This window comes from Chaetura pelagica, unplaced genomic scaffold (genome assembly GCF_000747805.2).
Source record: "Chaetura pelagica isolate M959 unplaced genomic scaffold, ChaPel_1.0 scaffold377, whole genome shotgun sequence".
Classification (NCBI taxonomy): Eukaryota; Metazoa; Chordata; class Aves; order Apodiformes; family Apodidae; genus Chaetura; species Chaetura pelagica.
In genome coordinates, this window is record NW_009953908.1 from 62,333 (window position 1) to 78,432 (window position 16,100).

Genomic DNA, 16,100 nt, shown 5'->3' on the forward strand with positions numbered 1-16,100 from the left:
GCTGGTGTTCTCCGAGGTTGTGTTTCCTTGAGGTGTGGGTAATGGTTGAACTCCTCAGTGAGATAATTTCTGTGGTGGAGTAAGTTTGTCACCATCATCTGCTGCATCACAGCCAAAGAGAAACCAGGGTTACTTTCCTTTTTTCCTCAAGCACAAGGGAATCCAGCTGGTAAACCATGTTGAAGCTTTGTGTGAAGCAGTAGCAACACACAGAAGCAAAGTTCTAACTTGACAGCAAGCAATATTAGATGGTTTTATTTCCCCTCTCAGTAATACCTGAGCAGTAACAGAGTCTGTGCTTCTGCTGTGATACAGATACCACTACTCTCACTTCAAAAGGACTGACAGAAGAGATATATCCAAGATCATCCAACAAGTTTAAGACACTGCATAAAACCGAACCAAATAGTCCTTGAAATCATAAAATTATAGAATTGTTTGGGTTGGAACAGACCTTAGGATCTTCTGGTCCCAACCCCCTGCCATGGGCAGGGACACCTCCCACTAGACCAGGGTGCTCAAAGCTTCAACCAACTTGGCTTTGAACACTTCCAGGGATGGGGCAGCCACAGCTGCACTGGGCAACCTCTTCCAGTGTCTCACCACCCTCACAAAAAAGAATTTCTTTCTAATGTTTAATCTAAATCTGCCTTCTTTCAGCTTAAAACCATCACCCCTTGTCCTCTCACTACAAGCCCTTGTAAAAAGTCCCTCCCCAGCTTTCCTGTAGCCCCTTCAGGGACTGAAAGGCAGCTGTAAGGTCTCCCTGAAGCCTTCTCTTATCCAAGCTGAACAGCCCCAACTTTTTCAACCTGTCTTCTTAAGAGAGGTGCCCCAGCCCTCTGATTATCTGTGTGGCCCTACAGATGAACAGATTATTTTTTTCATCACAACAAACAGCTGAATCACCTTCTCATGTTTTGAATTTTTTTAAATATTCAGCTTCATTTTATGGTTGGTGCAAACCAGATCTTTGTTCAGAAATAGTTAAACAGCAGGCTTGCAAACCTGTGTAATGCTCTGACTGTCAAGGGTTTGCATAGAACTGGTGGCAAACGCCAAAATCTGGAGTTCGTGTGAGGTCCTAGACCTGACCAATTAACAAACACCACAGAAAGTGTGGATTGAAAGTAGCAGATAAATGGAGGTCTTCCCCATGTGCTTTTTCTTTAACCTCCATCTGTCTCCCTTACTATTCTTTCTATTTTGTTGTCTTTATTGGCAGTTCTTTGTTGATGCATGCCATAAGCATTCAGATTTTGAGAACCTTGGGGCTAATAGGCAAGAAGATGAACACTGTGCTCTTCTTTGTGTGGATATTTTTTCCCTGACAGACAGGATTTTTGTATTATGTGTCAGCACTAAGAATGTGTTTGACTTGTTATTTGAAAAAGTCTGGCAGTTTAATAGATGCTAAATTCATGAAATGAAATTCCAAAATATTTTGTCACTAAATAGTTAAATGTGGAGGCAAAACTATTGGCAGAAAACAGCTACTGAAGCATTTCCAGTGACTCTTGTGCTGTTATATTAAGGATGAATTTGGATTTAGGTTTAATCTCCTCTGGGACTGCTCAATAACAAAGGGGTTTGAGATGGTTGCTCTAGAAGAAGCAAGCATTTCTGCCTTCTGGGAGGCAGAGCTCAGCCAGGACTCTTATCTAGAATAAACTTCATTTGCCTTTCAGCCCCATGACGGGAAATACCCAGTTAGCAGAGCAGATCCCCTATTTTCGGTGCAGGTTTCTGCTCCTGTCTAGCTGTGAAGCCTTTGCTGTGGGGTTGTGGGGCTGGAGGTGGTGAGGGGCTGGCAGGGAGCCCAGCACAGCTCAGCCCCAGTGCTTGGCAGTGTCAGCCTCTTGGGTTGGCGAGGGAGAAGATGGGCTCTGAGGAGGCAAAAGCAAGGTATTTTGGGGCCTTTTGTTAGGGAGATGGGTAGCTGGGGGAGGCAGCCAGCCTTCTTCCCTGGAGAAAGGGGAGAGGGCATGAATAAAATGAGAGGTAGACATCATCAGGCTGTGCAGCAATCATCTTGCTCAGTTGGTTCTAGCAAGGAGGTTTGCTGAAGATCTTATCCACTATCTACTGCCAATACAGAAAGATAAACACTGGATCTTCTGAAATCAGACTCCTCCTAAAAGAGAGGATGCTGATTTGAAATCCAACTGGCTTATCTAACCTGGTGATTACGAGAAGTCTGCTTTCCAAACAAACTCAATTTCCAACATACTCAATTACACAGTGAGTAACTGGCACTGTGCTGCACTAGCATTCAGCTGATTAATTAATTAAATATGCATAAATCATTTGGTGTAACGGAAGCAGAGTCAGAGTAAGAAAACACTGTCATATGATCAGCATGTCATTCTCTGAAAATTAATCTTTCTGCTTCTTTGCTCCAACTTTGCTCCTCTATTTGTACTGCAAGAGGCTGGAAAAATGTTCTTACTATTATCTTTGGTATAGTGGAGACCTTTCTAATTAGAAGATCAAAGTACATCCTTTGATATAACAATACCATATGAAAGATGCTAATACTTTCTGTATTGGTGTTAATGCTGTAATGATTTTACTAAGTTGTAATTTTGTATTTAAAAATACGAGATGTAGTTAATTTCTTAGAACAGTCTCATGTAACCTGTATCACGCTTTAAAACAATGAAAGCAGAAATTTAAATGTTAAAAACAAACACAGAAAAAATAATGTCTATATATTTAAATGTGGGGTTTTCCCCCAGAATACAGATTAACACAAAAGTACTACCTTTCTTTTTGATTCTATGCTTCCATAAAATCAGACTAACTTTTACAGACTTCACTGTAAACCTGATGAGCTATTAAAATTACAAACTAAAAGTTCTTTCTTCTAATTCTGACATAAACCAACTGATGCTTTTCTTTTAAAGGTTAGCTGATAATTTCTATTGGTGTGAAGGATCCACTGTACCCCGTTGGCTACTATATGAATTGTACATGGAAAGCTGCAGTCCAAATTCCAAGTGTCAAGTGAATTCATCCTCCTTTGGAAAGGTACAGAGTAGATAGGCTGGACAAGAAACAGAGATACCTAAAGAGAAAATCTGTTGATCAAATAAGCACACTGAGTATCAAAAGAGATTAAATAACAGAGAAGAATGTATCAATGCCAGGGGAAAATATGTACTGTATTATGCTTGTGTCTTTTGTAATATTTTTCTGGTAAGCCCTCATGTGGACTTAGTTATACTCCTTGTGGTGGAGCTTATTTTCTTCAGGGAACTGGTGTATGTTACACTAGGAGAGATTACTTTTGCCAATGCATTTTAGAAAGCTTTATCAGGGTAAACAGCTCAAGGTTAATAAACTTAGCCTGAGGAGCTGATTCTTCTGTCCTTGAAAAACCCTTTTGGTTGTTACATAATTTTATACTTCCTTTTTTAAGAATGGCTGGGGAGATTTTGTTCCAAACACACCCTAAAAAAGTTGGTATAGAATCATCCAAGCAAAGCAAGTGCAGATGTAGAACCCAATCTCCTTTAAAAAGTCCACTCTTTTAATACATGGAGGTTGATGGGATCTACAGAGCATTTACCACTCAGAAATCCCAACTCAAGAAACACTCATAGCTTTCAAATTTATTTAGCAAATAATAGATAGAATGCCTTGTGATTATTTGTTGCACAAGACCTGTTGTTCAGAATTTCCTGTTTTTACTGCTTGTATTATTCTATTAGTGCCCGTGGTAAGAGCTACTATGCGCTGTTTTAAAACAAAACCAAAATTATTTAAGTAAAAGTTGTATCACAATTCCAGTGTGATTTATTACCATAGCCCAATGGATCATCAGCCCAACCCATGGGTAGAATTTACCTGGCTCAGTGTAGATGTCTGCCATGAAGCTAGTCACCTTAAAATTTCTTGGTAGCCAATGGAGAGAAACAAGTAGTTACATATAATTCCTCTCTACTTACTTCTCTCACCCTAAATGAGCAGCTCATATGAAATGTGCCTCAGAACTGCCTCTTGGTCTCCATTGGCCACAGAGTCTGCAGCAACTAGCTTAGACATCTCTACCTTGTAGCCACATAGGTGGGGTTAATCCCATGCTGTCTGTATGCTTTCAACACGACTGAGTTACCACCTGTAAGCTACGCCTTCTTGTGGTTCAAGTTAATGCATTTTACTTTTAAGTTGGGAATGGTACGGATGCAGATGAGTCTGGTCACGCAGCAGAGCTTTCCTGATGAGCCATAGCTGCTATGGGTTGGTGCTTGCAACTGTTTCCTCACAGCCTTACCTGACCCACTCCATTGCAGTGCAAATTCACACGTCCTGAGTGAGCAGCTCCCCAGTGGCTTGAAATGGTCTGTCCTTCTGCAGCAGGAGGTGGGATCACACACCCAGAGCCTGAGGGGGGCAGGAACTGTGGCAATGTTGGTTGAAACTGAAGGTGCACATGTAATCAGTTACCACGGCCTAGCTAAAGGGCTGAGCTATTAATAATTCATCTAGCTGTAGAAACCTGACAGCATTACATGCATGCAGACTGTAAGGACTTCTGCAGTCAAGCCCCATGTGGACCAAACTGTGATGATTTAAGACATTGCTAGTCTTCCCTATCCTTCTGCCCAAATACACCACTCTCTCTGTATAAGGGGTAGTGGGAAGAAGTATGTGTCTCATGCCACAGAAGCCTCAGTTTCATAGGCTGTCCTGTTAAAAAGGGTTTATGCTAAGATACCAGCTGGAGAAAGGGAGCAGCTGGGGTGGATCTAAACAGAAACATGTGAAGAACAGGATCACTCCAACACTGTTAAAACTGTAGGTTTTAGAGTGAGTTAGGGGAAATTTGTCCTTTAGGAGGCCTTTGGAGCAGCAAAGTGCACTTGGCAGAGAGTCCAAGGTTTGAACTGCAAAGTGGAGGCTCCCCTTGCTCCTCACTAGTGTTGGGTACTCAGTCCTCTGCTCTTGTTACATGGGGAATCTTAGCTCCAGCTGTCCTGGGTTAGTCTGTGTCATCACAGACAGCTCATGCAGAATAATCATAGTGAAGTGGATTATCACTCCAACAGTATCTTATTTCTCTGTAGGGCCTAACCTTGACAGATGTGGCGTGACCTCAGTTCACCTTTACCACTGCGGTGGTCAAAAGGTTGCTTTGCAGCTTGATGATTCAGGTCCTTTTAAAACAGACAAGTCAGGCCCTATCCTGCAAGTCCCCCTTGTAAGAGTGAGTGGGTGGGCAAAATCCCTTGTGTGAGCAAGTCTTACTTGAATGAGTAAGGCTTGCAGGTCTGGCAGAGTACTGGAGAGTCTCAGCACCTTTGAGTTCTCTAGCTGATAGACCCCCCCTGGCTGTGGGTGGTCTCCTGGTGTGTGCACCAACTGTGCTTCTGTGCAAGGTAAAAACGACTAGTCTAAAATTTCCTACCTTAGGGAGGTAATCCCTTAAATTACTTAGATTTTGATCTGCAAGAGCCTGATTGAGTTCAGTTCAACAGTTACCATTTGGAGAGGCATGTAAGAACAGGTATTAGCCTGCAAATGATGGAAAGCAAAAGAAGTGATTAAGGAGAAAACAATGTAGTAGATATATTTTTGTATTATAGAATTAATTTACTAAGTATCTCTGATTTTCCATTTGGTTTTTTTTAGCTTATTCGGTTAGTTTTTCCGGATCTGAGGACAAGAAGACTGGGCACAAGAGGGAATGCCAGGTATCGATTTTTCTACCTTTCTTTAAAAATGTTATTTACAACTGCTCTAAGAAAATTTTTAAATGGCTGAGTTTTCAGCTCGAGCACCGTAACACAGCAAATGAATTGTTGGTTGCAAGTCTGCAATGCATCGCAAGACCCTGACTGATTCATGATGACACTGAGTACATTAAAATAGAGTTAATTCCATGAAAATCACCACATTAGAGCTGCTTTAGTAGGACATGAATTCCAGATCAGACTGATTTTTTAGAAATTAGTGCTTTGAGCTGTAATGGCTTTTTACATCATGGCTTGCATGAGGCATCTGCCAGACATCACAACTTACTCAGAGCTCTTGAGACACCAGGTCAGGAAAGCCTGACTCTGGGGTGCGTGGGGGTGGCAGCCGTGATTCATGTCTGTGTTGTGCTTTTCAGCCTTGCACGTATCTGTGGAGTGACCCAGCATGTACTGATGGTCAATGCAAATGTTGTGAACAGTTTAAGAACGTTTAAACCAGACCACCTCAGAACCTCCTCCTGCATGTCCTTTCTTTTCCCTTCCTTCTCTTCTTCTGGAGCACAGAGATTTTGATACTCTTTCATTGATTCAATGTCCAAACTTACAATCACACCCTGAGCACCCAGACTGGAGAAAGGGATGTTTTAAGGGCATTGAGACACTGTAATTTGGCAAGCATTTTAAGTAGCTATCAAGTCCTGCCTTTGAGAATGACATGCCTTTACTTGATTTGCAATTTTTCTCCACTGGTCTGGACTTGTTATCAGCTTGATCCAGCAAGATCCTTTATTTTGGGAATGCCTCACCACAGAGAATCCCAGGCTTCTTGTCATAGCTGGCAGGATGTGGGAGGGTGTGTGATAGCTCCCAGTCTCCATACTTTCTCTTCCCATCAGCAGACAGTTACCTTCTGCTGGCTGCTCTTGGCCTGAAATCGCTGCATTTCTCCTCTGGCTTTCCAGTGACCCAGCCTGGAAAGAGCCAGCTGGTAGCACCTGAGCAGCAGAGATGGTGACTCTCCTGCCCACCAAGGTCAGGATAAACCTTAGAGAGGGTCTGGCAGGTTTCTTGGATTTTAGCTTGCCATGACCACTGATGAGCCATCCAGTCCCTACACTACTGTAAATGGCTGCAGAACAATTGCATGAAATCTTTCAGCTTGCAAGAGCATACAGGGACCTCTGTCAACTGGGACTCTGGTTCCTGATTTCTCTAGCTGTCAAGTACAAATCTCTTGCATCATGTTTGCTGGCTTAAGATTTTTTTCAGAAGAAATTATCGTGAACAAAAAAACCCCAACAAACAACACAACAAAACAACAAACAAAAAAGGAAAAAACTGTTAAAAAGAGTGTTTGCAATTATCTTCTGTTGGAGAAAATAGATTTTAAACAGAGTTCAAAGAAACAAAGGAAGGTGTTTTTTTTTTGTTGGTGTTTTCTGGTTTAAATAGGTTGATCACCTGTTTTCCAAGAGGAAAATCAATTATTTGCTGATTACTGAAAATCATATGCTTGTCAGTTTATAGTTTTTTATTGTTTTCTAGCTATCATCATGTTGGAATATCTATCAAGAGTAGCTCTTCCTTTTATGCACGTTATTGCTCTCTTCTGTCCGAAAAAGATTATCACAGGTTTGTTTTTTAAATGTTTTAATCATGAAGTGTTACATGACAGACTATATATATTGCCTTTCTATAAAAGTTTGTAAATTATCTGTTGAACACTGACATCAGTATTATTTTTTTTCCTATTATTATACACACTATAAAAGTGCTGTGCCCTAATAGCAAAGCTCCATTTTGAAAATGTGTCCTGCCTGATCAGACTTCCTTAAATTGTACATTTTAACCACGTAGATCTTAAGAGGAGGAATTTTTGCTAGACCTCAAAGAGGAGCTTAATATATTGAGACTCTAAATGGGAGCTCAAATAAGCATATTGACAGGCTTGTACATGACTTCAATGTGTACACAGATAAATTCTGTATTTTAGTTTCCATTCCCTAACATGCAGATATAGCATTTTTCTGTAGCATGAATGTCAGAGGGATACAAGTCAGCCTATTAAATGTCCAGGTATCCTGGTGATGATGAAAGCTGCTTCACTGTCTGTGGTATTTTACATAGTTGTTACCTAATTGAATGGATGCTCCGCAAGAGAACTGAAAAATTATACCCATAGGTCTGTTGCCTTCCACGATGGGTTTTACAGCAGAGTAGTGTTGCAGAAGAGTGACAATGTCAAACAATGGGACAGGGCAGAGGATCAAGTTCTGCAGATGAGCAGGTGGCAATTGTTTGTTATGAGACCAAACAAATTATTAATAGGCAACTGGAGGTTCACTTCCCTTAAGATCCTTACTGAAGTGATATCCCTTACTACTGGTGTACCCAGTATAACCAGAACAGGCCTAAGGTTTGATATCCGTAATGAGGAAAGGTCTTGACCACTGTTCAAGGAACATTGCAGGTCTCTGTCTGAGTCTCTGCTGGTTTGCCTTCTTCCAGGGAAAGAAAGGTGTTTTCCTGCAGCATTACTTGAAAGAAGCAGCCTCCCTAGGCATAATAGGAGAGCTGCTAGTTCTGGTTATAGAAGAGATGAGGCAGAGAACAGAATTAATTGAACTGTTGTTCTTTTTCCTTCCAGTGTAGAAACCTTACAAAAAGCAGGAGGAACCAAAGAAGCGATGCTGGCTAGGTCCAGGCCAGGTGCAGAAGCTCAGTCTTTAAACACTACAGGGAGCCAGAAACATCACATATGCCAGTATAACTTGTCTCCTTGTATGTCAGCATAGCTTGTGTCCTTGACCCCTCTCACAGAAATGAGCCATGTTCCCTGCCTGGCTGGGGAACACACTATAGTCCATGCTGGAATGTAGGGAAGCTGCTGCATTGGCTGCAGGCCTCCCTCTCCTTCTCCACCAGCTGCCAGAGGCGTCCACCCAGACACCTCTGTATTTCATGTAGTCCAACCATGGAAAAGAAGGCCAACATAACTAGCCATCTAGTGAGCTTGATGTAGTTTCTTGGGATAACTTTGCAGATTTGGGGGAAAGAAAAAAAAAAAAAAGTTAAAAAAAAAAAGTATTCAGACCAGGATCATCTTTCTAGTTGCAATAGACAAGTCTCTCAACTGCAAAATTATCTTGTCTGACACTTCCTTCACTGAAGACAGTTATAAGAAGCCAGTAAGCTGATGTGTGAAGCCAGACAGATGAAATTAGAGCAGATTTCACTCTAAATGCAGCCACACATCCCAGTCACGAGCCAACATGCACACCCACAACACCTGGGCAGCCAGGTGTCACAGTTACTTCCTGTATCTGTTAAAAGACAGCAGGAAAAAAAAGGAGAGAAAGCAGATGAAAAGCACAGAACACAGCCAGAGTTGCATGAATGGCACAATTACAATTTAAAAAAAATTAAAATAAATAAACCACATACAAAATAATCAACAACTTCAACCAAATAAGTGAGTTTGTTTCCATCTGTATTGAGTTTTGTACATTCTTTGCAAATAAATAAGAACACACCAAGGAAAAACCTCATCTTTACTGTTCTCTTGGTAGAGTTTAGCGTTTTTTGAAATGAGAATTAATTTTGCACGATCCAATGAAGTTGATAAAATCAGCAAATTCTAGTTTGAAATTTAGAAAAAGAGTAATGAAAACTTGAAGACTTTTCTACCTGCACTAACTATTGCTCTCTCTCATGCCTGAAGAGAGTCCAACATGCAGATTGTTTTTTCTGTTACATGTACCTAGGGGGAGGATGGAGCAGGGAACCCACTGGGAGAGACCACAGCATCCATCCAACCTGCGGGTTGGTGAATAAAGGGATGCTTTCAAAACTATGATCCACTGTCTCTAATTACTGGAAAGAGTATTTCTTGACCATATTGAGATAGTCAGCAAGTAACATGGTGCTGGTAGAGGGGAACTGGGTCCATGCAGGGTCTGACATGTTGGGAGTTTTGCTTGTTGTTGTCGTAGAAATGGCAGGATGATTATAATGGTTTGCTTTTGACTACAAAGACAGAATTTGCCTTTTAATAGTCAGTGGGGCCTCAGATGTGTCAGCTGGCTGGGCTGGAAGGTGTTCACTTGAGGAGTGATGAGGATTCTCTTACACAGCACCTGTAAATTAGTTTGTTTAGAAGTCTTGGATTTTTTTAAGATACATGTACCATAGCTCTGCTGCTGACATGATGAAAGCAGTGTAAATAGCCACAATTGTACCCAATGAGATCTCCAAATGTATTAGTGAGATTTAAGGGAATATGCATTACAATAGGGGTGCCCTCTAGGAATGGGAGCTTTGAGCATTAGCTCTCCATAAAATGGTATTTGCTCTGGTAGGTCAAGGAGGTTTTGAGAATGGCAGTGTTAAAGAACACCAGCAATTCTGGCTTTCTAGGAGTTACTTGATGATTCTAGTAATAGGGAAGGTTTGGACTTCTGACTCTAGTGAAGCAAATCCACGATTTTCTAATTAAAAAATCTGATGCACTTCTATCAAATTAGCTTTTCTAATCTCAGTGTAATCTGACAGTCAAGGCACATTCACCACCCTCCCCCCTTTCATTTTTCCTTTGTCCTTCCCGTTCACCTCCTCTGTTAGTCTTTTCATCATCCCCACCATTGTACTTCCCTTTTTAGCTCTAGTTCCCACCCCACAGCACCATTTAAACTCTGCATGAGACATGGTGAGACTCCTTGTGATTTTGCTGTCACACGTTTTCCCCTTCTTCCTCCCACCTCTCATTTTGTATGTCCTGTCTCTTCCCAGGCACCGTTCTCCAGGGAAAGCCAGCAGCTCTGCCTGCCAGCCAAGCACCTCTGCAGGCACCAGGTGAGTCCCAACTACCTTTGCTAACAGCGGGAGCACAGACATGTTAGCTTTCTGTAGGTACTTGTACTTAAGCATCACTGGGCTCCCAGTTGGCTGTTGGGGCACGGGAGGACCCAGGCAGCACTCGTTCTCACACCTCCCTCATCATCCCTGCGTGGGGGGGAGCAGGGAACCAGTCTGTATCCAGAGCCAGCCCACTGGAGGAGAGTGATGCTGATACGTGTTGCCATAGTAGCAGCAGCAGAAGATACAGCTGGCTGCCTTCTCAGCGAGAGCAGGAGCTGGAAAATATTCATTAATTTTGTTTCACAGGCTTTAGAAATCTGCAGGAAAGACCTATTTGAGGGAAGTGTTATGAAACATCTCTACTTACACATTCTTCCCTTTGTCCAGTCACTAACTCTAAAAATGTCTGGAAGAAAGAGTCAACGGTGTTGCCAAACATACCCAACATGATTGTTGTGCCCTGTCTTGGGTGGCCTGTTTGGTTATTGTTTCACTGGAGCACCACCTTCACAGCAGAGAGTAGTGGCAGAGGGAAAGATACTTCAGGTGGCAAGGGTCAGTCCTGTGGACAGCAAAGAAGCAAGCAGAGGCATTTTCAAGCAGCTTGACTTCCCAAGCAGATAAGCTGTTACATTTTGTCCTCTGTTCCTTCTGGATGTCTGGTGGTACCCTCCTTTATAACACATCACAGCAGTGAAACCCAGCAGCCAAGATCTGATTAGATAGCTTGAGTGTTGGCAGTCACCAGTGGAAGTCCAAAAGGACCCTGGAGTCTGAAATGCCTTCACAGACAGTGAGCAGGTGTCAGCAGCAGATGGAGGCTTGACTAGAGGAATTTCACTCTCACAGCATGTCCCGTTTATTAGCACCATTGCCTCCCCTCCTGTAGAATTTGCCTCAGCAAAACACTGAGAGAGAGAAGTAGGAAATAGTTAAGCAAGACAGCATCCTCTTGTGCCTGCATCCCTGGCTTTCCAGCCAAAATCCAGAGGTCAAGCCTTTGAATGGTCCAGGTGAATTCTGACCATATGGAACATCACGGCAGGCTTGCAAAATAAACGTGGGCAAGTCAGAAACAAAATGCCATCTAAACCGGTATAGGGTGCAGGAAATGTCATTGCTGTGAAATTAAAGCACAAGGATGATTATGCTTTTGTTATTTGCATGTTTATAATTATCATTAGCATTCCAAATGAACTGTAACTATAAATACAAACCTGCAGTTTTGGTGCAAGAAGTTGGAACATGTCACACTGATAAATGGCTAATACCTTGCCATGTTTGTAATGAAAAGTTCCGTTTAATCTTAAAAATAAGAAATTTGTCTTCAGACTTCTTAGAAAATCACAGTGCTGCTGAATTACAGGAAAGAGAATGTTGTGGTTTTTTTCCCCAACACAATGCTCCAACCCAGTGTACTCTATCCAATTTGAGCTCATTTTCTTACTAAATACAGAATAAATTAGTGAGCTTTTTAAAGTTTGTTTCTTTTGTTTGTTTGTGGGGGTTTTGTGGTTTGTTTTGTTTGTTTGGTTGGTTGGTTTTTTGTTTTATTTTCCTATTGTATACTTTACCACAGTGGAAATGCCTGCAGTTCTGGAAGTGCATCTGGTCACATGAGCATCAAGAAAAAAAAAAGAACAGTGAGTTTCAGATACACTGGACTTCTAACAAAATGTCTCTCTGTGTGTTTAATTAAAATGGCTATATAATATGTTCTGATGAAATACAGTTAACCCATCATCTTCTTCAAAATAATCTTTGTCTGTATCATCCCACTAAATGCTTACTTCCCCCACTCCTATTTCACCTGGTAGCCAAATATTTTTGTCATCTTAATGTCAGCTCAAATAATATTATCTGTGCTGAGAGAGGAAATTGTGGCTGACAGCCCAGGATTTGAGTATTAGGGGAGGTAGTGGGGCACAGCCTTCCTTGTCTGAGGCCCACGGAAACAGACCCTCATGCAGCTGAGCCAGTCGGTGTCTTTTCAATGGGCTCAGACTTTATTGGCACGATAAGTATTTAAATACTAGGAAATGAGTAAGAAAAGAGAGCACAGCCCCAGCTCACCACAAAGGGCAGATGTGAAGCTAACCTGCGGCAGCTCTCCCGTCAGCGTGCTGTCACGGGAGGGATTGACACCAGGCTGGTTGGAAGTCAGCCAGCAGAACATGAGCAAAAAACTTATGCCGACCAAAGTGAGGAGAAAAGGAGAGACTGGATGTCTGTCTTCTTTTTACAGGGCATTCGGGTGTGGTAATGAGTGCTCTGAAGTGGAGGCAATGACAGCCGATGAGAAATGTGCTGTCACCCCAACAGCAGAGCTGACCATCTGCAGCCTTATTTAGAAGGCTACAAACGTGACATGTGTGCTATAGAGAATATATGTGGAAGAGACATAGAGCATAAAATATTCACCCGTTTTGAAAAGAAGTTCATGTAGTATTTAGGTTTTAAATATTTAGTCAGACATGCTTGTTTCTTTCATCCACCCCTGCTTTCTAAAAAAAGGACAAGCATTCCTCTGAAGAAATACATCTGACTAAAAAATCATGTTATACAATTTCAGTAAAGTACTTAATACCTTTAACTGAACTGACAAGATAATTGTGATCTTTTTTTTATTATTTATTGTCCAAAATAAATTCTAATGCATCGGGAGCAAGAATTTGCACTGTTCTCCATCTCTCATTTGTCTGAGGACTGAACAAGACCAATACCAGTACCCTTGGCCTGGATTAAGCACATTCTACCTTTTGGAGCAACAGGTAAGGGGAGAAATACCCTTATGAATTGGTATGTTAGCAAGTTAGCTTTTTGCCTGAAACATCTTTTTGTACCCTCTTTTTGGTCACAGGTTGTTCTGCTTGCCAATGAGTACTACAGCCACTGTCAAGATATTTTACATTTAGTGAGGAGGAAAGAGTTTGACAAGGTTTTGCTTTAATAATGCTCATTCTGATAACAGCAAACAACTCTTAAGGACAAAATTGTTTCTGTATAGCTTATTTACTTGATGGTTTAATCTAAGGTAGGTGATCATTTATAGACAAAAGGAGCATTCAGCCAAATGGTTAGGGAATTCTTAATTAACACAACGTGCTCCGAGAATCTGAGTTTGTAAGCATATGCTGAGCACTCTTGGCACATCAACAGGTCTGAGCCCAGTACAAAATACAAGGCCATGGACACATATTTTTCATTATATCTGCATATCCATGGCACAATTCTTTGTTTCTCTCCTGTTCCCTATGCTGCCTGCGAGCCTCAGCTCGTCACCCCAAGGATGCTTCTCCATATGCTGGAGCCCAGCCAGTATGGGGCCAAGCAAAGAGCCCAGCTCCATAGTCATTCTTTTGCTTCTGTACTTATGTGTTTTGTTCTACTGAATCAGGCTTCATGTTTCACGAGTGTAAAATCAGTGAAAATTCACTTTGTGCACCAGGTGGGAGACTGTATCATGGCATTCTGGAGGTCTCTGCAGCCTGAAAAAATAGCAGTGATGGCCTCACCAGATGTATGCCAGCTGTTCAAAAGCTATGATAAGCAGCTATTCAAGGTACCATGACACACTTGCTTGTTGTACTTATGTTGTTCTGTGTTTGTGTCTTTTTGTTAGTTCTACCTGAGGAGAAGTGCCAGCTTTTTATGTGTGCTCTATTATGGGATTTTCATTGGTAGCTCAAGTCTGTTCTCTGGCTTCTTCTGAGACAGCACAGTATGGATTTTGAAAGGAGATAGTGGAATTTGAGATTACTTCCCTTCTGCTGCTGCATATTCCTTTCAAAGTCCATAATATCAAAGGAGTGTGCTGTAATAAATACAGGCTGTGGTTCTGGCATGAGGTTATGTGACTGAAATTTCAACTGATAGCTGTTTTCGAAATGATCAGAGTTATTTTTCCTTTGGGAACACTACTGCATTTCTTGGTGACATTCCACATAGAAATATGCATTTTTCTGATCAAAACAATTTGCTTCTCATTTAAGGGACTTCATTAAGTAGTGTCAAACAATTAACTCAGGAAATTATATTTCTTTTTAGGATCTTTATCTTTCTGCTAATAAATGTAGCTTAGTTATTGCTTAATTGGAAGAAAACAAAACCCAGCTTCTTTATACTTACATTTAAACTATGAATAGAATATTTTTTTCATGCTGCTGTAAATATCTGTAGTACACCAGTCATGTGAAGGTCCATTAACTTGTATTCTAGGAAATGGAGAACATCCTACTTCCTGATTTCCTGGAGGAGGTGCCTGTGCAATATATGGAATCAATCAGATTGTTCAGTAAAAATGTTGAACTTTGGCTACTTAATGCCTTGAAAGAGTTTCCATTATTACTTCAAACAGCCAAATATAAAGGTATGTTTGAGTAATAGATTTTAATAAAATAATCTGAACTTAAACTGCAGAGAAGATTGTGTTACAAGAATCTTACAGAAATTATTTTTAAAACTTTTTTAGCTGATGTAACTTTGATAGTAGTGAGAACTAGAGTTAGTTTGGATACAGTTGCAAATAAATAGTCTTAGATAACATTTGAGAACAGATTTAAGCCAAAATTATTCCAAATTCATGGTAAAAAAAAGCATAGTTGAATATTTTTAAAGATCTGTCTCTTGCCACAATCACTTTGGCTGTGTAGATGACTGAATAATATGCAGTCTGCCCTCTGAAATGTATGTATTGTTTTGTCTCTTCACCTTGGAAGTGGTTGGAGGCAGATTAATTAATTAATAGCTATGGCACCATTCAATTTAAAGCCATAGTCCCGTAAGGAAACTCTGACTCCGTCATTAGGGAAGGATTTGAAAAAATCTGTACTATACAAAGGTGTGTGTATATGTGTGTTTGTAAATATATAGGTACACACATACATATATTTATATATGATGCTGAAAATTCTGACTAAAATACTATGTCTCTCACTTGTTCACTGAGCAAAGACCAGCCCCTCAGTGGCAAAGCAGGGCTCTTGTGTAAACAAAAGATTGCTTTAGCATTCATGTGCTCAAGGAAGACCTGAGTCACTGAATTCTGGCATTTCTTACACTTGAATGTTTGGCAGAGCAAACCTAGTAGTGTGTTTTTAACATGTGTGTGAATGGCAGTTTATGTAATTATTCAGCTGCAACCCTGTGTATATGTATGTCCTGGTCTTTCTGGTTTGTACCAACTTCAGAGAAGCAGAAAATGTCACATTGCCTGTTTATGGAAGTTTGCAAGTTGCTTTACTTCCAATTTTCCTGTAACTAAGAATCAGTTATTTTACATTTTATTCTTTAAAGGTATATTCCTGGACCATGCTTGTAATAATTACAACACATTATAAACAGGAGAAAATAGAATCAGGGAAACCAACTGCTGTTAACAGTGCTACAGAACTATAGATTCATAAAGGTGTAAATGTAAACCCTCTAAACAAAATATAAAAGGTTTAGAATTAACATTGCTTTAGTTCACCTTAAACAACATATGTGAAAGAGTATCAGTCTTAATTAAGAAGTATTTACTGAAAAAAAAAAAAAAAAAAAAAA

The 16,100-nt window shown here is 40.7% G+C and overlaps 1 protein-coding gene across 1 annotated transcript in view; it reads left to right on the forward strand.

Annotated features, from left to right (window-relative positions):
* Positions 1 to 2,906: 2,906 nt before the first annotated feature.
* Positions 2,907 to 16,100, forward strand: part of RFX8 (RFX family member 8, lacking RFX DNA binding domain) — a gene marked incomplete at its 5' end in the record, with an annotated part of 24,952 nt that continues 11,758 nt past the window's right edge. Inside the window, 10 exon segments of the mRNA XM_010001430.1 lie at positions 2,907 to 3,030; positions 5,635 to 5,696; positions 7,245 to 7,331; positions 10,488 to 10,550; positions 12,136 to 12,199; positions 13,226 to 13,333; positions 13,335 to 13,355; positions 13,417 to 13,494; positions 14,005 to 14,118; positions 14,775 to 14,925. Of these exon segments, the coding sequence (XP_009999732.1) occupies positions 2,907 to 3,030; positions 5,635 to 5,696; positions 7,245 to 7,331; positions 10,488 to 10,550; positions 12,136 to 12,199; positions 13,226 to 13,333; positions 13,335 to 13,355; positions 13,417 to 13,494; positions 14,005 to 14,118; positions 14,775 to 14,925 (872 nt within the window).